The 23,884-nt window shown below is 31.2% G+C and overlaps 1 protein-coding gene across 9 annotated transcripts in view; it reads right to left on the bottom strand.

Moving 5' to 3' along the window:
• The window catches only part of LOC145295954 (multiple PDZ domain protein-like), a 548,951-nt gene that overhangs the window by 180,925 nt on the left and 344,142 nt on the right, over positions 1–23,884 (bottom strand). For all 9 annotated transcript variants that reach the window (XR_013869923.1, XR_013869924.1, XR_013869925.1 and 6 more), the window contains 4 exons: positions 17,924–18,049; positions 15,191–15,440; positions 9,208–9,409; positions 7,232–7,333 (listed from right to left, as the gene is read on the bottom strand). Coding sequence is in view for 3 of the 9 variants with exons in the window: in XM_080141856.1 (XP_079997982.1) it covers positions 7,232–7,333; positions 9,208–9,409; positions 15,191–15,440; positions 17,924–18,049 (680 nt within the window). In the remaining 6 variants the exon portion in view is untranslated. The remainder of the gene's footprint in view (positions 1–7,231; positions 7,334–9,207; positions 9,410–15,190; positions 15,441–17,923; positions 18,050–23,884) is intronic.

Below are 23,884 nucleotides of genomic sequence, written 5' to 3'. Positions count from 1 at the left end.
GACATGGATAGTGCCGCTAATAAAAATATCTACATGATTTTTTTTATAAAATACTAAGCTTCAAATGGCATGTCTTAAAATTTGACCGCAATCAGATTATTAGCTACAAATTAAAGTTACCTAAGTGAAGGTCATATTAGAATTTTTCAAGAAAATTGAAAAATCTGAATCATTGCTTTCTGATGAAAAATATACCAGGGTTTGTACAGATTTGTAATATCTATTTTCAAGGCTTTGAAAGGGCTTCTCCAAACAAAATTCAAGTTTTCAAAGCAAAAGTTGGGGTTTGTTTTACAATTCACGGCAATTTGAAAAAATGTTAAAATATCAAATATAGAATAAATAAATGTTACCATAGCTAATAAAAGTTCCTTTGTTTCCTGCATCATTTTTTAGTGTTTTTTTTTTTTTTTTTTTTTTTTTTTTTTTTTTTTAAGTAGTTTCAAATGCTTTTCATTTCATCTCAAATATTAACTCTCTTTACAGCGTTTAACCAAGATGTCTGCTGTCTTGTCCATTTTTTTTTTTTTTTAGCCGGCCTAATTTTAAATTATCACAATTTTTTTTTGGTGGGGTGGAGGTGGATATTTGCTATTGGAGAGTTCCATCCATGCAAGGAAGGTATTTTTTTAGATGGGGGAAGGGGGTAATTTTATTTATGGTGGCCGCCACTACTACACCCTTGTGCCCCCCCCCCAAAATTAAATTATAAATGAGAACAAAAATAGATGGAGATATGGATGCAACTATTGTAATCACAATACTATGCAATTTCATAATATATTTCAATTTTATTTTCAATATCTAAAAAAGTATTTTAATGGTATTTTTATTAACACTTAAAAAATAATTTAATAGTATTTATTTTGATTTGATTTTTAATCTTTCTTTGATTCGATTTTTAATATTTCGACACAAAGTTTTACTGAACGTAAAAAAATACAATTTTCAAGGCGTTTTCCATATTTCAAGTACTTTTAAAGGTAATAATAGAAATTAAAGCCTTTTCAAGGTAAAAGTCAAAATTTAAGGACTTTTCAAGTCTGTACGAACCCTGAATACTGTGCAAGCAAAACGTTATTTGGATCTTGCTCTTTTAGAAACAATGGTCAAGAGGTGATACATGGACTTTAGATGTAAAAGCATGAATGTTGATGAATGCCTGAGAAAATATCAAATATGGACACAAGTTTGTTTTGGTCAGTCATAAATAAGTTGTGCAAGATAGCAAAGGAATTGAAGATATCAGAATGCAGTGTATTCACCATTTTGCATGAACGCTTGTCAATGAAAAAGCTGTGTTCAAAATGGGTTCTAGGTTTGTCCTCACAATATATCAAAAACAACAATGCGTTGATGATTCAGAGTGTTGTTTGCAATTGTTTCAATGCAACAAAAAGTTATTGCATCAACGTTAAAATGGATGAAATCTTGAACACTCAGTGGCTTATTGAGAGACATACAATATTGGCAGACGTAAGAAACTTTCTAGCCTCAGAGGGAGCCTACTTTCTTTGCAGCAGACTTGTCAATATCTATGTAGTTTACTCCAGCACATGTTGCCTGTGAATAGGAGTTTGAATGTTGGAGTCTCAGAAAAGGGGGCTATCAGCCATCACAATCTATGATTATAAAGGTTGCAACTGTTGATGGAGAGGGATTTAGTTCTGATAACATTAAATGTAACTATCCATTTTTGGCTTAATTCCACGGGAGATCATTTTCTACGGATTCAGGTATTATCTTGCATGAGTGAGTATTTAATTTGGCTTCAAGATGGGAATACAGTGTGGTGTCATCGGCAAATACATTCATCTCAAACATGATTGTATCAGGGACACTGTTTATGAAAATCAAGAATAATATAGGTCTTAGTATCAACCTTTGAGGAACACTTGCAATTTATGTTGTTTAGATGCATGGCTATCGAAAATGGCCTGGATCTTTGTTTTAGCTAAGAAAGATTGTGATTATATTAAAAATTCTACCAACAGTATCATAAGAGTTCATTTTTCTGACAAGACCTCCGTGTACAAATTTTATCAAATGCTTTGAAGATATCTAGAGCTACTGTGCTAGCTTCACCTGCCTTATCCAGTATATGGTATATACGTTCAGAAATGACTGTTAGGATACTAGCAGTAGAATGGGATAGTCTAAATCCATACCGTTTTTCAGATAAAAGTTTAGTATTTTCTAGGTGCTGGAATATAGCTATATTGATTAAGAATTCAAAGATTTTTTTTACGAACAGTGAAATGAGACTTATAGGCTTATTACTTGCAGGTCAGTCTTTCTTCAGAGGTCTTGAAGACTGGTACCACAGAGGCAATTTCCCAGCTATCAGAAAAGCAAGATTCATCTAGACATATTATAAAGTTTGAAAAGAATAGGGGCCAGCTCAACAGACCATTTTTTTTTTTATTACGATAGAAGGAATAAATCAGATCTGCATGCTTTGGAGGTGTCAAGGTGTTTTATGTTAACCAGGATATGAGAAAGAGTGGTGATCGAATCATCCGGTGTGGTTTTTGCTGCAGTTAGAAATTAGGAATGAGGCGAAAGTTCAAAGTGGAGATTTGAATAAGCCACTGGACAAGCAATTAAGCTTTATTTGTTGTTATGAAAGGAATTTCATGATGATTGGATAGAAGAGAAATTGTTGATTGCTTATTGTTCATCACACTATTCAAAATTTTCCAGCTTTTTAGTTTCTGAAAAGTGATGCCATTTATAATCATCTCAGTATACCTCTTCTGCAGCCATTTTACTTTTACAGTAGTTTCTTCATGTGATAAAGTTTTGAAAATTTAATCATAATGGAAGAAATAATTATTAAATAAAAATAGCCTAAACATTGATCAAAATTATATTACAGCTAAAAAAAAAAGGGGGGGAATGACACCAGAACTCAACTTAAATTGTTCCCTTAAGATTCATTTCAATAGTTAATGCAGTGAATCTTCTTAATACGAGTCATAGCATATTAGAGATCAAGCTATATTTTTCTTTTAATAGTAAAAACAATCCAATTTGAACTATAAAAACAGTCTTTAGTATTTAAGTCACTAAAGTTTATACTTTAAAATATAAATTACATAATAGAAAGAATTGTAAATTTACAATAAGATTTTTTTTATTTATTTACATCCAAATTTTACTACAAAAACCTAAAAATGAGATATTGCAAGTTGAAGTTGAAGGAAATTTCTTTATATTTTCTCATTTTAAACTTATTTTAAAATGTTTCATCTGGTATTCATGAGAATAACATCAAAATTTAAATATAAATAAAACATTATCTCTCTCTCTCTCTCTCTCTCTCTCTCTCTCTCTCTCTCTCTCTCTCTCTCTCTCTTTATTCATTTAACATCATTTTTCCATTGTTCAGGATTCAGGCGTTTTTTGATATTTCCCAAGCTCCAGTTCTCAGAGTTCAGTAAAAACAAAAAACGTATGGTAGTAGGTAGGCAGGCAGGCTCGAACCTCTACCGCGAAGGAGAAAAAGAAAGTGACCCCCCACCCCCCAAAAAACGAGACGTCTTTGCTGTTCCGCCCATCACCAAACCGGAAATGATGTAGGTTTAAATTAAGACTAGTCAATCAAAAAGAAGGGATGACTAGAAAATATCGGCAAAAAAAGTGCCCAGTTGAGGGTGAAGGAATTAATGTTTTTAGCCAATTTTTCGATATTTGTCATCTGAAGGGTCGAGCTTCAAAACGAAACCTATCTCATGAAAATCCATCACCTCTGTAGAAAGTTTTAGGCAGACATACATACGCTTAAACAGACAGGAGAGATTTATATTATAGATGTATTTCAAAGTATTATATGTAAATAACTTTAGCTAATCAGAATAAAATACAATACAAAGTATTTAACAATTATTTCTAAGTTAACTGACTGTTATTATGTATATTTTTACAAATAGACTCAAATTTTATCATTTCTTTACGTTTGATATTTACTATTTCTATATCAATAAAGTCGCTGCAGGAATTCCTCTTTGGACCAAAGTATCGTAGGTCTGTAACAACAGATGTCACATACAAATTCAATACATCTAGGCTAATAGCCACTATCTTATGTAGCTTTCAAATACCATTTTAGATACATTCAGTTGTGATAATAAAATGCTACATTAAATCCTACAAGCAACACCATCACAATCGCAATATTAGAGAAAAAACCCCTATTTTTCTCTCTAAATAATAGTCCTACCACTGCTACCAATTGTTACCTGTATGAATTCTACACATTCCACAGATTCTGTGATTACACTGACTGTAACTAACTCATACATACATAGACCTAACATAATCTTTCCAATTTCCGATTCCTAAATAATAAAGGCTGCCTTGTCAAAGTCCATCGATTCTGATTGACTGAGCTCTGAAAATTCTCGTACTCCAGTTCTTTGCTTTATAAAAGAATGGTTACTATTGTATTGTGTCTCGGTTTTATGAAATATATTTTTATATTTTTAGTAAGTTATGTTTTTTGGATGCTAGCCATTAGTCTATTTTAAATTATACGTAATATCCCTGACTGTGGCCTACGCCCTGGGTAATCTGTAACATATGCGCACACACACACACACACACACATATATACACACAAACATATGCAGATACTCCTGGGAAGGCGTTTTCTAACTAATCTATACTTTCACCGAACATTATAATAAACAGATCAGGCAATAATAACTGGATTTAATCTGAAAATCATATCTAAAAAACAAAACAAAACTAAGTCCCCATAATATATGTAAGTACAGAATAGTTAACAACCACCCTTCCAAATAATGTTATTTCAGCATGATCTATCGGCATACAATTGAATGCGATCTTAAATAAAACCATGGTAACAGTTCAGCATTAAATTTAAATCTTTTAAATTTGTTTGAATAAAATTAAAATCATAACCGATTGATCGAGCATTATCAATTTTGGAGCACAGGTGGTATAATTACTTTCCCTTAGTATCATGAGAAAGAGGTGGAAGCCCTTCTTAAAAATTTAGGATAATATTTACCATATTCAATTGCTTTATTTACAAATAAACACCTTTTTGTTTACTTTTATAGCCCTGATTAAGGCTGGATAGCCCTGCTAGTTTTAATTATATCCAAATTTTATAAAGAAAGCAAAAACAATGGAATTGCAGTCTATTTGTAAACATAAATTCTAGAAATAAATTAACTTGGAAACAATTGTAAAACGATTCTTGGTATGGAATTCTATTTTGATTAGTTACAAAGCGTGCTCTTTCTCCTCACATGCACACATACATATATAGAGGTTATTGTTTTCCAGAGGTTAAGTAACCAATGAAGTTTAACAGAATTAACACAAGAGTGCTCAATACTGAAGTAGAGCAGGATATACTTTCTAGTCGTTTTCACATAAGCAGTAATATGTTGCTACACAGTCATGAGCACATGTCGGTCAGCTAGTTACCCCTAACTAGAGACCTCTTCAGGTGATACAGCTTATACAAAAGCAAAGTTTGCAAACTTTGCTTTCATATATCATCATCATGCAGCCTCAGCCGAGATAGAACTCACTACACCCTTCCAGTATTTCCTATCTGTCATAGCACCCAAAAGATCTTCCTTGGAGATGAATGTATCTCATTGTATCCTATCTAGAAAAGTTAACTTACATAATTGATTGTGAGATGATGGGTGCCTCCACAGTACAAATGATGAAACAAGTTCATCTGTGGCATGTGCACAATGCCCAGCAAACTGAACATGTTTCTTGCAAACTGAGGTTGATACTCTCGGTAAGTCTCCATATATGATTTCTAGACTTGAATGATTTCGTCAAGAGAGATTGAGTGCTCTTCTTAAAAGACGTGTGACATCCATCCAAACGACGCTGTTGTTTTACTGAAAGAGTCCAAGTTTCAGATCCATAGAGTAAGATTGGCTCAATAAGTACGTGGAAGACTTGGATTTTGAATTTGCGAGCAAGATTGGATTTCTAGATCTTATCCATTTTGTTACAAGCCATGTCCTTTCTAATGTTAAAGTCTTTCTCAGAGTTCCTGACGTGTGATCCTAGATACTTGTAGTTTTCAACACATTTGAGGATGTTATTTTTTAAGGTTTTAATTTCGTGATTGTTGTTAATTAATTGGCATACATTCAGTCAAAAGAAGATGACAACATTTTGCTTTTGTATAAGCTGTATCACCTGAAGAGATCTCTAGTTAATAGTAACAAGTTGACAGAGACGTGCTCATGACTGTGTAGTAATATATTACTACTTATGTAAAAACAAAGATATTATGTTGGTGCAAAAATAATGTCGTTTTTTTATATAAAAGTTAAACATCAAAAAACATTTTTGCACCAATCTAATATATATACAAAGCTTTTATCTATAGTTAACATCAAACTTTTATTATTTTGATTAGAATTCATTGAGATGAGTATTATTTATTAATTTATTTTATTGCAGACCTCATCTTTTTATTTGTTTTTTAACAATGTTTTAGCCAATTATTCCTTTGGCAGGTGATAACCACAAAGGGATAGGAACTCCGAATCTGGAAAGGCAGTAATTGCTGAGAATGCAGTTAGGAGATTCGGAGTTCCTATCCCATCGTGGTTACCCCCTAATGAAGGCCAGAGGAATAGTTGGCCAAAACGTTGTGAAACAACTAAAAAGAATAGGATAGTAGTCTGCAATAAAATAAATTTATCAAACTTTTAGTTTGCATATTTGAACCTAATCCTGATTTTTTTTTTTCTTGAAATAATCTTTATGAAACATTTTTCAATAAAATTTTAGATATAAATAATACTTCATTTTTAAAAATATACTAATAATTATTAACAACAGAGTTTCTCCTATAAAGGAGGAAAAGGTAATGTCTGAAATAACCTCCACTTTCCCCCTAAAATGAGAAGGTATTTTATTTTAAAATCTGCATTGCTAAGGCTCTCTGTTACCTATTTACTATGCTCCCCAAAAAATATAACATTTCATTTATATTTAAAAATGTCATTGAAATTACTCTTCCACTAAAATAAATATAAGCAGAATGCGATCAATTTTTTTTTTAATATAAAATTTGTGAAACAATTAAAAGAAAAAAAATCAGTAAATTCTTAAAATACAAAAAGTTTACATTTTTCGTAAGGTGAAAATGAAAACTGAAAAAAGAAAACTTATATATGAAAATCTTAAAAAACAAAAAAAACAAAAACATTGAACTCACTTTGGTGAAGGCATTGCAGAATGTGTTGGGCTAAACTCTTGTGAGCGACTGCCAGCAGTTTCTTTAAAATTTGAAACATCACTACTTGTGATATAAGTAACACTACAAAAGAGAAAAAAATAAGTTTCATTTTTTAAAGTTCATTTGTAATTGTTATGTTTACACAATTTCACACAAAAAAATTAAAACAAATTAAAAAGTTCTTAAACCAACTTAATCCTTCAACAAACTATGAATTTAGATTAAAGAAAATTTGTAAGAAACTAGCAGCCCACTCAACATTGCCTGGTCGTAAAATATGCTTAGTACCATATTTTAATTCATGCAGATTTCATCATTATTATTATAGAGCCAATACTATTATTGTATTGTACTCAATATATAGTAGGGATATCAAAATCTAAAAAAAAAAAATACTTTGGTGCCATCAGCTAGAATCAAAACCAAAACACATAGCTCTACAGCATTATTCTTTACCATTTAAGTCCTTAAGCAGATAAAAACTTTTTAAAATAATGTTATTTAAGGTATAAATGTATATCTATAGATGCATAGAAGAAACATTTATTCAAGCAGTTCCAATTTCTTTTTAATTTTTATCCCTTAGCAGCTATTTTTACTGGCTAAAAAACAAATTGAACTTATTCCACAGGTCCAAATCTTTTTTATATCAATTTCAAGTCTGTAGAGTAAAAATTGACAGAGTAGTTTGATAAATTTTCTTTTCAAGAACTGTCCATCTGTGGAACACAATACCACAAGATTGCTTCCCTGCTAACTACAGTCATATTCAAGCTTAATGGTAACAAATATTTGTTAAGTTGTCCTCTTAAGCAATCAGATCTGGCTTTTTTTTCACCCATCATTTCCAATCCTCTCATACTACTGTTCATCATTTAATTGACAATCTCATTAACCCTCATCCTTCAGTGACATTTTGGTCTTGACAAGTGCTGACTAATGAGAATTAAAAAAAAGAAAAAAATGTCCCTTTTTCTCTCATTTTGACTGGGATGAGTGTGACACAAATCATTCTGGATTTATACTTTGCAAAGGTTTATAACCAGAGCAAAAGAGCAAATACAACTAAATATAAGACATCATAAAAATCTTCCTACCACCAACTTTTCTCGCCTCAAGAGTTAACTCAGTTATATAGTTCTAATATATAGTTCTAATTATGTTTTGGTGACTTTCGAGATTAAGATTGATAATCTGCACTATTTGGATTATTCACAATACCATCTTGGTTAATATATTCACAACGTTTAAGCTGATGTAACTTGTGACCAACTTCAGGTGCATCTTGTCAAACTTGAGAACTTGAAGACTCTACTGCCGTAAATTAAATAAAAGTTACAGTTCAAAGGAATACTCGTTTGATCTTTTTATATATTTGTATCATCTGTATTTGCTTTCTTCATTGCTGACTTCCTCAGTGGGAATATGTTCTATGTAGGAGATACCAAAGATTCTCCTAAAGCAGCTCATCTCCACTGCTGTCTGTATACTACCTCTCTCAGATGTCAATGTCAAAGACTCACAGGCTTAAAGGAAAATGGATATTTTATTCTTTAATTTAAACTAGTTGGGCTACCTGGTATTATTCAGGGTCATAAAAAATCCCCAAAGTAGATGAGGTTTAAAAGTGTATGTGACATTAAAACTTCAATCTCTTTATATTTTTATTTTGTCTTCCCTGTTCTTTCTCACCCTCTTTCATCTCTCCCTCATATCATAGATAACTTTAGAAATGGCGACCCCCCCCCCCGATGATATGTGGTCCAGTTGACACCCAAAGAATGAATAATTTTAATTCATTTTTTTAGATACAATACATCAGAGGCAATGCTAATCAAGAAAATATAAACTTTGTGGATCTTTGGTTAGTAGTTTTGGACTTTTACCTGGACATAAAAACATACACAGACAACTGCACTTTATATAAAAGTTAAAAGACAAAATATTTTACTTACTTAATGTCAATTCCAAGTAATGATGCACGTCTTAGGATTGCACGTGACTGTGCATTAGTAATTCTCCTCAGGCTTTCATTGTTGATTGAGACGATGTAATCTCCAACAGCAATGCGACCATCCCTCCCAACAGCACCAGTTGGTGAGATAGATTTAACAACACAGCCATTTACACCTTTGTCAACAGCATCTATGGTTATTCCTGAAATATGATACAAAAAATTTAAAAGGTGTTAATGAAAGATATTAACTTAATTCCTACTTCAGTCATCTAAATTATTCCAAGTTAAAAGAACACACTCATGCCAGATTATTTTCTTTTCACATACAATCAAGAAGATGTTTACTCTTAGTATCAGCAACAATATTTTTTCTTTATTCTCTAGATAAACGCAGTAATCAATGTATTTATTTGCAAATATGAATAAATAATTATTCTTTTATATATAAATATTCATCCTTTCACAAGTCTGCAGTGAATAAGGGAAAGGAGGATGTAAATCTATTTCCATAATGAGACATTTTCGTTTTTCTTTCTATATGTTTTTAGTCGCATGCAAGCGACTCTATAAATCACTCCGTCGATCAGTCTGTCCATAACACTTTTGTGCTTGCCCTTTTTGGTTAAGATCAAAGGTCTGTTGTTAATAGATGCTAAGTTTTTTGTTCATGTTCTTTTTTTGCCTGAATAAAAGATTTAATATCTCAAAGTGTAGTATCTGTTCTTACTACATGCTTTACTTATGTTTGTAACTTTGTGATATAAAGTGGGGGGGATCACTTTTTTGTATTAATTTAATGTAAAATGATCACCCACTTTACAACCAGTCAGTCTCAAAGCCATTCAAGTCATTCTCCAGATCATTCAAGTTGTTTTTGAAGGATTTCAGTTATTTTTTAAGCATTCAAGTCATTCTTAAGGTCATTAAAGGCATTCTAAGTCATTTACTTTTTATTTATTTAAGTCATTTCAGCCCATTTTTCAGTCATTTTAGTTTATCTTTAAGAATTTCATGTCAATCCTACATTCACGCATTCATTCATTACATGAGAGCACGCGACTAATGGATATCGGGCTTGTTTATCTATATATCCTGCAAAAAAATGGTGAGCATTTTTTTCCTTTCGGCCATCAGAAAAAACAATCTATATATGAAAAAACTAAATTACTGACAATTTTATGATTTTATATGAATATTAGTGCAAACACTGGCGAAGTATAATTTTTCTGTTATTCTTATCTTATTATTGGGGTGGGGGCGGGGACACCGGACACTGCCGGTTAACAGATCCTGCTAATATATATATATATATATACATATATATATATACACACACACACACACACACACACACACACACACACACACACACACGCAGCAGCAGCTTCACCCGGAGTGGGCTGAAATAGCTCCAATGATGTTAACCGCATCATGCGTCAAGACTATCTACCCTTGTCGATCAGCAGCAGAATCATGATCTAGCGAAGATATGCGCTTCCAGCATCAGACACCAAAAATATGAGGTCCAGACATGAGTTCTATGTCTGCATTGATCATTGCAAGCCACACCTTGACTATCTCGGCACTTTCTCTAACCAGTGAGTGCATTCAGCGTCACCAGTTTGCAGACAAACTTCTCCCCAGGCCAGCACAGCACAAGGCTGAACTAGAGTCTCCTTTTAAGTAGAGTTTCTTTCAAATTAAGAATGTTACATCTAGTGCGGATAGTCGAGTTTGGAAGAGGCGAACGTGCAGGATACAGCAGAGGCAATAGTGATCAAAACCTCAAATTGATGAAAATCTTCTTTGCACAATGGCCAGGTCTCACATCCATAGAGAAGAATTGTTTTGACCATGACTTCATAAATTCGCAACTTCATGGATCATCTTATCTCCTGATGAGACCAAAGTCGTTTTTGAAGACAAACAAATGCAGTTCTGGCCAGATTGATACAAGTGATTATTTCATCTTTCACTTAATCAGTGGCTGTAAAATTGGTGCCCAGATATTGGAAGTTTTCAACCTCTTCCACACCTTCGCCATGGTTATAGCCACTCAGTTAAATAGAAAGTAGTTTGCAGAGAGAATCTTTGTCTTAGAATCATTTATCTTCATCCACATCATTTTGGCCCTGCAACTGACCTTATCGAGTGCATGCTGGACCTCTGCATAGGAGTCGCTAAGGATTGCAACATCATCGGCAAAATTGAGATCGGTGATGAAGCAATCATGGTCAACTTTGACACCAGCAAAGTTAACCAAGCCTTTCTTTAGGATTCAGTCAATGATGTAGTTGAACAGGATGGAGAAAGCATACATCCTTCTTAAGGTTATTTTATTTGTGATTTATCAAAATTGGAATGTTAATAGATTATTCAAGTAATGGTTCTTGTCCAAAATTCCCCTTACATTAAAGAAAGAAAAATCTGTATGATGCATGTATGCATAACAAAACGAAAATATCACATTCCAAAATGATGTATATTGATCAAGTAGTTTCATTTTTAAATAAGAAAATCAACTATCAAGAGTGGTTGTCACCCACGATTTAAAAAAAAACCCAAAGAAATAGAAATATTAATTTGTACTTACTAAATTAATGCTGTAATGCCTACGAATTCTTATTAATTGCTTAAAAATGATTTTCATCTATATAAATAAAACAACAGATATATGCATGTGTCTGTGTGTAAATATTTAACTGATAAACTCTTAAATTACTAGTCACATAACACTGAAATTAACAGGAAATAGTAATCATACACCAAAGATAGTTTATAATGAGTAAAATCTTTGTTTGGATGGATGAATAACAAGCACAAATATGTCAGCAAGTTGGAATGCAAAATGTTCATTTCAACTTGCTGATATATTTCTATTACTTTTGTGCATGCGCAAATTCATTCATAGCTTGAAGTGGTTTCAGTTTAAATTTTACTTATATATATATATATATAGCTCATACTGTAGGGAGCATAGCTGGAGTGCTAAATGTTTTGATTTTATTCTAGCTGATGGCACCCAAATCATTTATTTAACTTTTGAAATCAGAACTATATAACATTCAATAAAGAATTAGCTCTGTAATAATAAATACGAAATCTGCATGAATTAAAATATATTTAAAGCATATTTTATCACAAGGCAAGCCCTTTCCCCACTGGCAGTTATATAAATAAAACTACTTGATCAATTTATGTGATTTTTGGAATATGATATTTTCATTTCATCACAGGTGTACATACATCCTACAGATTTTTCTTTACTTTTGTTTTTTAATATAAGAGTAAATCTGAACAAGAACTCAAATAAGTTTCAATAAGGGTTAAATTTTTCAAGGAATCTAAAGGCACAAAATTTTCCTTCAATTTCATCTGGTTTCACTAGGGGAAATTATCAGTTAGATCCATAAAATAGCTGAAATATATTAGAATGTAAAAATTGTTTTTTCTAACAAGTTTTCTTTGTTTCATAAGATAAAAATAAAATTACACAATGAATACCTCATTGAAAAATGTATTAAAAAAAAAGGTTGCAACATTTAAATAATTATTTTTTTACTAATATTTGTAAGATTTAAAATAATTGTTTTTGATCTATAATCTGATAATTCTTCTCAGCAACCTCTCTCTCACAGACATGATGTTGCTAGTCTCAGTCTTTTCTATAAATACTATTATGGCATATGCTCTTCAGAATTGTCTGCTCTATTTCATGCTTCCTTTGTTCCAGATGTTTGACTGTCTAATGGTCTCCAATAATTTGTTATTCTAATACCTCATATACCTTATTTCAGTTGCTTCTTTTCAAGAACTGCAACCGTGGAATTCAGCTTTAGTCATTTCAAGACCAAAGCTATAGGTATCTTCTATCTTCCAAATAATAATTTTCTATTCTTGTTAACTCTTTACATCAAGTGGCTTCACACATTGTCTGGAGCAATTTCCATAATAAAAAAATATTTAATCTATATATATAAAAGCGAAAATGTATGTATGTATGCTTTTCCTCAATGTCCACAAAAGGCTTCTTTCAGAGAAGCGCTTGCTCGGTTCACAACTTCTTAAAACTTTTTATATAATCTATAAACTGTAATATCTCGGAGTTACCCACGGAGCTCGCCTGTTTAATTTTATTGACTTTCAAACGTTAATTATTCGACATTTCCCGCATCGGCACGCGTTACATTCGGTTTTCGGTATAAAAAAAAGCGAAACTCGACTCTAATCACAGGCCGAAAACCAGTTGTCTCAAGAGAGCTAAGTAACGTTTGTTCAATGTCGACTTCTTCATATCAGACTAGCTTTTATTTCGCTCCTCCTAATAAACAGGGAGCGGGTTTTTAAAAACAAACAAACCGATTTATTCACCTCATTCAAAACTGTCCCGCACAAAATGCTTACTGCTGAATACCTATCGCCATCACGTCAATCAAAAATGCACACCTGTTTTTTTTTTTAACACTTTACTATTTTCCAACTGCGCGTCGTGAAGGCTTCGTTTTTTTTTCACGGGCACCTGTTTTTTTTCTTCACATTTTCGGTTTTTTTTCACATACCCCGAAAAACACCTGGGCAACGCTGGGTATCCCTCGCTAGTAATTAAATAAAAACGAAATTATTCACAGTTGCAGAATCCTTTTTTCAAGTAAAGACTTCAAATGTAAGTAATACTTCACTTGTGCAGGGATTTCTTTTCCAAAATAAACATGTTCATTTGTTGTTTGAAAAATAAATCGACTTTTACTGTTAATATTAAATTCAAACTACCAGGATTTTTTTTTTCACATTCATGCTTGGTTTTATTTTTTTAAAAATAACTCACAATTTTATTTAAACAAAAAATGATAGTCATAACAATATTTTTCACAAATATCACAAGATTTCATTTGTTGCCTTAGATATGAAGCTCTAAACGTCTTGTGGGGGAGAAGGAGAGGGGAGAATCATACATTTAGTCAGTTCTGTGCTAGACAATCACCAAAATACCAAATTCATGTCAGAGGCTAATCCTATCGACATATTTCTCAATTGTTTTTAAATTTTATTTACAATAAGGAAACGTGTATAAAAAATTCCATCATGGGGAGTGAGATAATATTTACAATACGTACAAAAAATTGAAAAAGTAACTTGCGATAATGACAGTAAATTACAATGTTACGAGTAAGAAATAAAGTTACAGTTATCATGCTTTAGGTAGGATCTTATATGCTAGTTAATAATAAAATGATTCACTGAACAGAACTGTTTTGCACCAATTTCATATCCCCTTATAAGGATTAAAATCAAGATATTATATATGTATATGCTACTAAATTTTATATTTAGAATCCTTATTCCAATTTTTATCAAAATCTGTCGATTAAAAAATAATATATATAAAATCTGAGGTTGAAGTTTAATAGGTTTTAAGAAATTGGAATTTAGAGAATCTTTCTTAATTTGTGCCTAATAAATTCGAATCACATTTCATGGAAATTGGAAATATTTTTATTTAAATATTTCAGATGTGCATTTACTTTGATTCGTAGTCATGAAATACCAATTAAGCAAAATTCTTTGAATTTCAATTATTTCTTTCAAGGATCATAATAATGTAATGGATTTTGATCAAAATTAAAATAAAGATTCTGGTTCTCGACCAGAGTTTCCCCTTATATTAAAAACAAAAAGTAATGAAAAATCTGTATGATGCATGCAACCAGGACGAAACAAAAACATCATATTTAAAAATCACTAAAATTGATTATGATTCTAGATATAACGTTTAGTATCATATCTTTATTTTAATCTTTGTAAGAAGACATAAGTGACACAAAACTGTTCTGTTCGGAGAGTTAATTTTACCTCCTCCCGGGCCTAGGACTGATATTCTTCTAGTACAATATTATAAGTAATTAGTTCATCTAATAGTTTTTTTGCTACATTTTTAAATGATTTTTAAACCAATCAGATTGTTGACTGAAAAGAAAACAAACCTAGTTGCTCTTGTCCTTTTTTAATCTTGATAGTTTTCTCCAAGGTTGATGGTAATGATTCAACTGAGCCACCAATAGAGTGAATTGGACTTGGAGAAAGGAGAGGTGACATCCTTGGTGACATTGTGCGTGGTGGAGTTGATGATGGTGATGAAAAAGCTTTAAGGTCACTTGGGGTGAAATGCTCCGATGAGGAAGAGCTTTCGACACTTTCCGTTTTCTTACAACTTAGTTGAGCCTTTAAATTCACCTGGAAGAAGAAAAACAAAAGCAATCAGCACATGCTGTGATAAAATGATACACAAACAGAAAATAGATATTTTCGGGAAGTTTTCATCTGAAGAATATTTACAAACTTCAAGAGTTTCAGAATTTTTAAAATAAGGATTGATAATTTAGACTACTTTTCTCATCTTAAGTGTTATTCGCATAATGTTTCAAACGATGTAACCCCTGATCTTCTTCAAATGTATCTTGTTAAACTCAGGAATCTTTCTGTCAAACTTGTGAATCTGCAAGAACCTGTGGCATAATGGATACAGTACTAGGTAAAATTCAGTTGTATGCGACACTTTTCTGGAGGCTAAAAGATTCAATTCAATACAATTATGAATTACTTAGGACTTCTACCCAGTCATGGCTGATGGAGAAAAAGAAAAAGAAAAACATAGAGAAAGAAGGAAAAGGATTTGTCTTATGTCTAATATTTGAATGGGTAGAAAGGCTCTAAAGAAAAATGATAAATATATGCTTGTTACGATCTTTGATTCTTTTTGAGAATATTTTATTGCCACTGAGAATGAATTGATTTAAATTGTGAAAAATAACTATCCAACCTGCAGAAGGTTGTACGATTCATTAACATTTTTTATTCATAAACTGGAGATTATATCTTTGATACCCTACATAAAGATTGTATAGCCCAAACTCCATATCCAGACCTAACTCACTCCCTTGTGCTTGATACTTACTGGATCCACTTTCTTACACATTAAATCTCTTCAGAAGGAACTTTATGCTTTACTCTTTTATCAAGTTTTTGCACTTTGTGGAGTAGCCATTGTGCCATCCATCAATGTCTTGCAAGTTAAACCCCCCATTTTCTTTCAGAGACTGTTTTCATATGATTAAATGTGATTTTTGCTCACCATAATATAACATTCTTTTCCCTACATTAGATCTCATATTCATTTTTGTTCTTTGCATGTTTGCTGACTTTATTTAATGTAAATAAATATTTAAGCTATAACTTGGTTGTTGTCTCTCACTTGTTTGTTTTGTTTCTTCTCGCTCTACCTGGTGAATACTGAAAAAGGGTGTTGCAGTTTGTTTGAAATATTATCCATACTGTATAAGAAGTTTGATTATGGAAAGCAATGACAATACTCTCAGCCTGCCAAATCAGCAGGATATCCATTGAAACTTGATATTTGCATATTAGTTTTACAAAATGACATTTTATTAATTGTTATTTACTGAATATTTGTTTTTCAAATAAGATTTTTAAAAATTTTATGCATATTTTCTTTACTTTATTGTCTTTTTGATTGAAAACAATGACCATTTTATACATCCATTTTTCTGTAAAATATTTTAAGTTTGATTAATTAAACGGAATGATAATGCAATATTTAACTGAAAACATTGGTATCTACCATTACAAAGGAGAGAGGTGCAAAATTTAATATAACCAAAGAATTTTTGCTCTGGGTGAGAAATTATGTGCATTTGGATGGGTGAGGGGGAGGTTTGCTAAAAAGTCTTTTAAAAAACTAACTTACTTTACCACCAACTCTGAGTGGTAAGCTCTGTAAAAAAAACTTTTCTTAACCCCTACTCCTTCAAGTAAACAAACAAACAAAAAAAAAATCTCACAATGCCACATGTCATCTAAAAAACTTAGACACTCTTCAAAAAAATAAAAATAAAGAAATGCAGAGTTTATCTTCCCTAGCAAAAAATAAACATATTAAAATGATTAACTGTTCTAAAACCATAGAATGATCCTAAATTGGGGTATCATTTTACATTAAATTCATATGCAAAACCAATCCCCATCCTAAGTTCTAAAATAATTGCCTGTATTTTTCTTCAAGTTTATGAGGATGTTTACATATAACTGCATAAAAACAGTAGAATATAATTTTTTTAAATAGTTTAAATTATTTTGGAGTTATCTGTCTTTGTTTCTTCAAGATGACAACACAAGACAGCCCCTTTTTTGTTTACCCATAAAATTTGATTTTCTTAGAAATAAAACTATTTGATCAATTTACATAATTTTTGGAATATAACATTTTATTTTCGTATTTTTGTTTTTTAATATAGAGGAAAAGAATAACAACACAAAAATATTTCCTCTATCAGCAACCGCAGATTCATCATGAATATTTTTAAGTATAGCAAGATTAAAATTTTCCAGCACGAGGAGGAAGGGAAGTAAAACAAAACAGAAAGAGTCAGAGAGAGAAAAAAATAGGAAATGAGAAAGATAATCAGTGAAAAAAAAAAATAAATAAATAAAAGAGATAAGTCAAGGCAAAAATCGAACTTTTCTTGTTATCAAAATAAGCAAAAAAAAAAAAAAAAAAAAAAAAAAAAAAAAAGCAGCAGATTTAAGTGGAAATCTGCTTCTTCTGAATTACAAAAAGTCCCTGTCTTAGCAAATGTTAATAAAAAAAAACCTGTTGAGTTTAAAATTAAATAAATTTATGTTAAAAAAAAGTATTTTACCTTCATATCCTCTTCATAAACTTCACTTTCAGTTACATTAAGGATATCCAATGGAGACAGAGGTGGAGATGTTGTTGGAGGAAGTGGAGGAGGAGGTGTTGATGGCAAAGTCGGATAAAGTTCACTCTACAGAAAAAAAGAATATAAAGCAAGAGATATAAACAAAATAACAGTATATACATGCATCAAAAACATTTACACAAATGGATACCAACTTTTACAAATTTTTATCCCCCAATACGAAATATGAAATCTTTCAGGTACTCTAAATAATTAGAATTTTTTTTTTTAAATATATAAGAAAATTCAATATCAATTGTTTAATTGAAAGATCATATTTACTTGTCTAAGTTGATGTGCAAAATTTTAGTCTTTTTTTTTGTTTGTTTGTCTCAAAAACTATATTACAATTGTTAACAACAAAGAAACAGAAAAGAAATAATATACAACTAATAATTTTTACCTAACATAAAATTAAATTTTTTACTGATCAGCTTAATTTTAAAGTTTTTTTTACTTCAATATAAGAATTTGTTTATATCTTCTGAATAAGTAATGATTGAAGATAGCCACCACAAGTTCTAGATTTTAGCTTCTATGTCTTATAGCTAGCAATTGATAAATTGAAAAATTTTTTAAATTACAATTATTGTCATGAAATATATTAAGATCTAGTTTTCAACCAGTCTGTATAATTTTAACATACTGAAATAGTTTTTAAATATTTTCTTTATTTTAAAATAAATTGCAGTACATAGACGTTTACATGTTAGTAGGTAAATTCATAGAATTGTCCTGATGCAAAGAAAAGGTTATTTACTAATCTTGCTAAAGATTATTTATTTCTAGTTTTATCTTCAAACTTAACACTTCAGGAAATTAATATTTGTTTACTTCAAATTGTTGCATTACAACATAAAATATGCTTGGAAAAATACTTAATGTGGTTTAGAGAAATAGTAAGAGTTAGCATTCTCCATTTGTTTTTGTTCTTTTTATACTGAACCTAACAAAACAAAACAAAAAAAAAAGATGTGGCTATAGAGAAAAAAATATCTTCAATCTCTCTTCTGTAAAATATAGTCACAGCAAAGTTATAAATAAGCGATAACAAAAGAGAATTCATATATAAATGAAAGGCAAATAATAAGACAACGTAATTTACACATATTCAGACAGTTCATCTTATGAAACTAAAGAGGAAGAGACAATGAGGTCACTAGTTATGTTTAATTGCTATTTGATTAAAGAAATAAAAGACCTCGACCATTTGATATAGCCTTTTGGCTAGGATCAAAGTGTACTATCTGTTTCAGCTTTTAATATTTATGTATGAACTATCTAGGCACAACAAATGTATGACTAGCTACGACAACTACTCCTGTTGCATCTCTAAGCATGTTACTCAAGCAACCTGAGACAATGAACAACTGCTGATTCTATATTCAAGCAATCTCTGCGCATAAACAACAAAAGAGTCAGCTATAATATTGTCAATAAAAACATATTTGCAAAAATTATTGTTACATAAATTTTTAATGTGAAAAAGAAAAAGTCATACCAGTTTATCTAAATTAAAATTGATTGCTTTTTTTTTTTTTTTTTTCTGGCTTAAAAACAATCGTGAGTTTATTTTTGGGCAAATATCTTTTATTGACTGAATATTGCAACTAACTTTGTTTTATTGTTTATGTGCCGAAATTGCTGGAATATAGAATCAACGGTTGTCCATCACAGCTTGCTCAAACGATGCACCCAAGTTATACGAATAAAGAAGCAGCAGGAGCAATTGTCGCAGCTAGTCGTACATAAACAGTAAAACCCTTATCTGTCCTGATAGTACATTTCTCCTGTTTTGTCTTTGGTCAGTGAAGAAGAAATCTCAAACTGAGGAATCTTTTAAATTTCTATCCTAAACCAGAGTGCCCCTGTTTTTAGGTGAAAGCTGAATTTTCCTTACATTAAAAACTTTTCTCTTGTCTAACACTGTCCTCATTGGGGAGGCATGTAAACAAGGCCATCAAACCATTTTCATCTATGCATGCATGCTGTGCACTACTAACTTATGTTTCTCACACTGAGAATGGCCGACATTATATACAGAGAATAAACTGATTTTGATGGCATTGCTTTTTTGCAGGGAGCTGTCGCCTTCTTCCCACATATAACATCTGGTATTCCTAAACTGTCACTCATCTAGCATTGAAAAGGCTCAATATTGTTTAACTTTGGTGATCTAATGAAAACCTATATATGAACATGATTATGCCTTATGTACGATCACATGAGACGTAACAATTGTACAAGCTCGTGCCATTCATTTGGCGTTCAGTTGCAATTGGGAGTATGCACTAATCAAGGTTTCAATCTCGATAATCAGTCTGACAGAGATTGATAATTTTGATAGCCTTTTAACTGTTGAGCTGAGGTATTTATTCTAGGTAGTCCTAGTATGTCAACCCTTCCAGACCTTACCTCCCAGCTTTAAAGTAGAGCAAGATTATTGCTTGTTGTCTGATGCACCCTCACTGAGGAATGGCAATAGGGCTACTCAGGCATCATATGCAGGGTCAGAATGCTTTTTCTTTAAGGGCACTGGCCCATTCTGCCCATTCTGACGTGCCACATCCCCTCCATGGTGAGAAGAAGGTAAATAGGTATTTACCATCACATTTCTCTTAGAAAAAAAAAACTAACTGAAATATAAGCTTTATTCCCTTCATAATACATTTCTATTGGAGAAAAAAGCTAACAGAAATGGGTAAAAAATATTTTTAATTAATTCTATAAATTCTATCAGCTTTGAAAAGTTAGACGTAAATAGTAGTTAAGCTGATAAATAAAACTTATTCTAACTAATTTTCATTTGTTATTGTCGTACCATATTATTAACAATAACTTTGCTACAATTTATTTTAAAAAATATTCTACTTCGGTAGTTTACTAATATAGAGACATTCTTAAACACGTAAAAAAAAAAAAAAAAAAAAACAGCTAAGGGGAATAACTTATTCTTTGGTAAGAGTTAGCATTCCTTATTTGCTTTCTTTTTTTCTTTTTTTTTTTTTAACTTAGATACTAGACCTAAAAGAAAGGTGTAGTCATAGAACAGATAACAAATTTGAATATAGTAGTAATGCCACGTCAATAAAGCTAGTGACTATTAAAAGCAAATTCATTTCAGTACAATTGTCTCCAAAGAATATCTTTCAATTAAATATTCATCAGCTTCATTATACTAATCTTAAGCATAAAAAAAAAGTCACTTAGTAACATCTTTCATTTTAATAGAAATCGCTCCAGACAAGGCATGAAACCACTTGATGTAAGGAGCTAAAATTTTTTTAATAAATACTACTTCCAAGTTAAAAACTAGCCAACAGTATGTGTTAGCTGAATAAATTTTGACTCAGAAAACAGCAATACTTTCCCCTTTGTCAGAAATATCACTGATGGAAAATGAGGATCGAAAGACAAAATAAGGGTAGCAAAAGTTACGAGACTAGCTAAAGTAAATCCAATATCCACTTTTTTTTTTTTTGCACTGCATGCTGCTTCAAAGTGAAGTTCTCATTTCTGATTGACACCTGGTCAGCTTACTGGTTGAGATGGGAGGATGTTGAAAATCCTGAAAAACTGATGAAGCATTTTCAAGATATATATTTTTTCAATTCAAAGGAATACTGTTAAAATATTAGTGCAATTGATTAATTCCAGTAAAATTATAAATATGCCTTAAAAAATTAAAGAAAAAAAAAAGTGACTCGTTGGGTCACATATTGAGTTCAGGTGGGATTGTTTGAATCTGGAAAAAGTGAGTTTGCAAAGCCCATTGAATGTTTTAAATACAATGGCGAAATCCAAAATTAGTCTCTTCCTACTATCTTCTCCCTCTTTCCCTCTCTATTTACCCACAGTATTACTACTTGTGATATTTCCTTTTTGCTGATATAAACAATGGACTATTCTTATTTTGAATTTTATAGTTAGTTTTATTACCTTTGCCTTAATAAACACATAGAAAAAGGAGCAAGGGAGGATGAAAGGTTAAAAAAAAAAAGAAAAGTGATAGGCATCATATGAATTAAAGATATAGAGGAAGACCAAATTGCTTGTTTTGTGGGCTTTTTAGAGTGAATAAAATAGCCCCAAAATGGTCCATGACACCTTTAACCGTTATGGGTCATTTGTAGCTATTTTCTTCACTCTTGAAAAAGCCCACAAAACAGTGAGCGAAACCTTGAGTAATTTGGTCTTCCCTTTCCATTTTTAATTAATATCATCAGAATTGTTTTATCTATTTGCTGTCAGACATCATATATAACTATATAAATTTTGTCATACACACACACACACTTTCTCTTTGCTTATTAAGAGATAATGGCAATAAAAATAACTATAAAACACAAGATAGGAATGGACTTAAACATTAAGAGATCGGTCATCTATAACTAATTAGAACATGTAAAATGTCCATAAATAACTTAATTTTTATGTAAATTTCATAAATTTAAACTTAGTAAAAGCAAAGTCCAACACTGATGAGGGAAAGTGGCAGTGGTCAAATGGATGATGACTGATGAACTAACAATTTGGATGTACTAAGTTTGAATTCAGTTTGTTCCATAGCACCACTTCCACTTACAGAAGTCAACAAGTTCTACCTGATCCTTTCTGTAAATATTTGATTTTTAGAGAAAAAAAAAGAAGAAACCCGGGGGGGGGGGGAGCACCAGTGCCAACAACAGAATCAAGCCAGTCAAAAAAAAAAGAAAAAAAAAGAAGTCTTATTACACTGATGTGTATGAATTTACTTTTCACGCTGCTAAAAAGCAGAGCATTATTTTAACAATGTTTCAATTAATGTAATCTCTAACCTTCTTTGGGAATCTTTCTGTCGAACTCTGGACTCTGCATGGAATTCGAAATGGAACCCTTTATTTAATCAATGGAGGTAGCATGCTCTCATTCCATCAACCATGACCGAGTAAAATTCGCAATTGTAGTTTGAGTATCGCACACACTGAGAATTGAACTTTCTACTCACAGAGGAATGTAACTTATAACTGAATTAAACAAAGAGTTCTGTTTGAAATTCTGTGCAGATTCCAGAGTCCGAAAAGATACACCTGAAGAAAGTCGGAGATTACATTGACCAAAACGTTGTGCAAATAATACTCAAGATGAAACCAGTATTCCAAAGAACCAAAATAATACAAATAATCAATCCTTATCTCAAAAATGTAGAAACATGATGAAAAGCAAACATTAGCTATAATCTAAATCCCAAAATAATGGAAGCATTTGTGGAATCAATTGGAATAAAGAAACAGTGATAAGATAAAGACACCCAAACTAAGCAGGAGAATTTAATCTGGTTGAAAAGTTCAGATTAGCCCCTTTTATATGATGTAAATGCAAGTTAGATTTTTATCCAAATTTACTTTCACTTATTTTCAAAATCTACAATTTAAATCAAAGAATATAATGGTTAAAACATTAGAGACAAAATAAATGAATGAAGGGATTAAATTTTTTTTTTTTTTTAATAAATGGATGTTGATAAGCTACAGAATTTTTAAAATATAAGAACCAATTTTATTTGGGCAACATTAATACTTTGCTATGAATAGATGGAGTAACATTTTTAATAAATTGTCAAGAAATATGTTATTATAATGGCCAATAATCTATGGTACAACAATAACAAATGAAAATTAATCAAAAGCAAAGTTTGATTTGTCAGTTTCAATGCTATTTGGGTCTGAATTTTGTAATCCGACAAGATAATTTCATATGTTAGATAGATTGCCATTTGATTTTTAAATTAGTTTTATATTTGCATTCTATTAAAAAAATAACCTTCAAATGATATCAGATTCAAGACAGTACTGATGATGCAAAAGTATTCTCTTAATTTTAACTTCTTGTAAATATTTTAGAAAAATTGTGATCTTTAAA

Source organism: Euprymna scolopes, chromosome 16 (assembly GCF_053919585.1).
Source record: "Euprymna scolopes isolate OS-2025 chromosome 16, ASM5391958v1, whole genome shotgun sequence".
Lineage (NCBI taxonomy): Eukaryota > Metazoa > Mollusca > Cephalopoda > Sepiida > Sepiolidae > Euprymna > Euprymna scolopes.
This window is presented reverse-complemented; position numbering and strand designations above follow the sequence as displayed.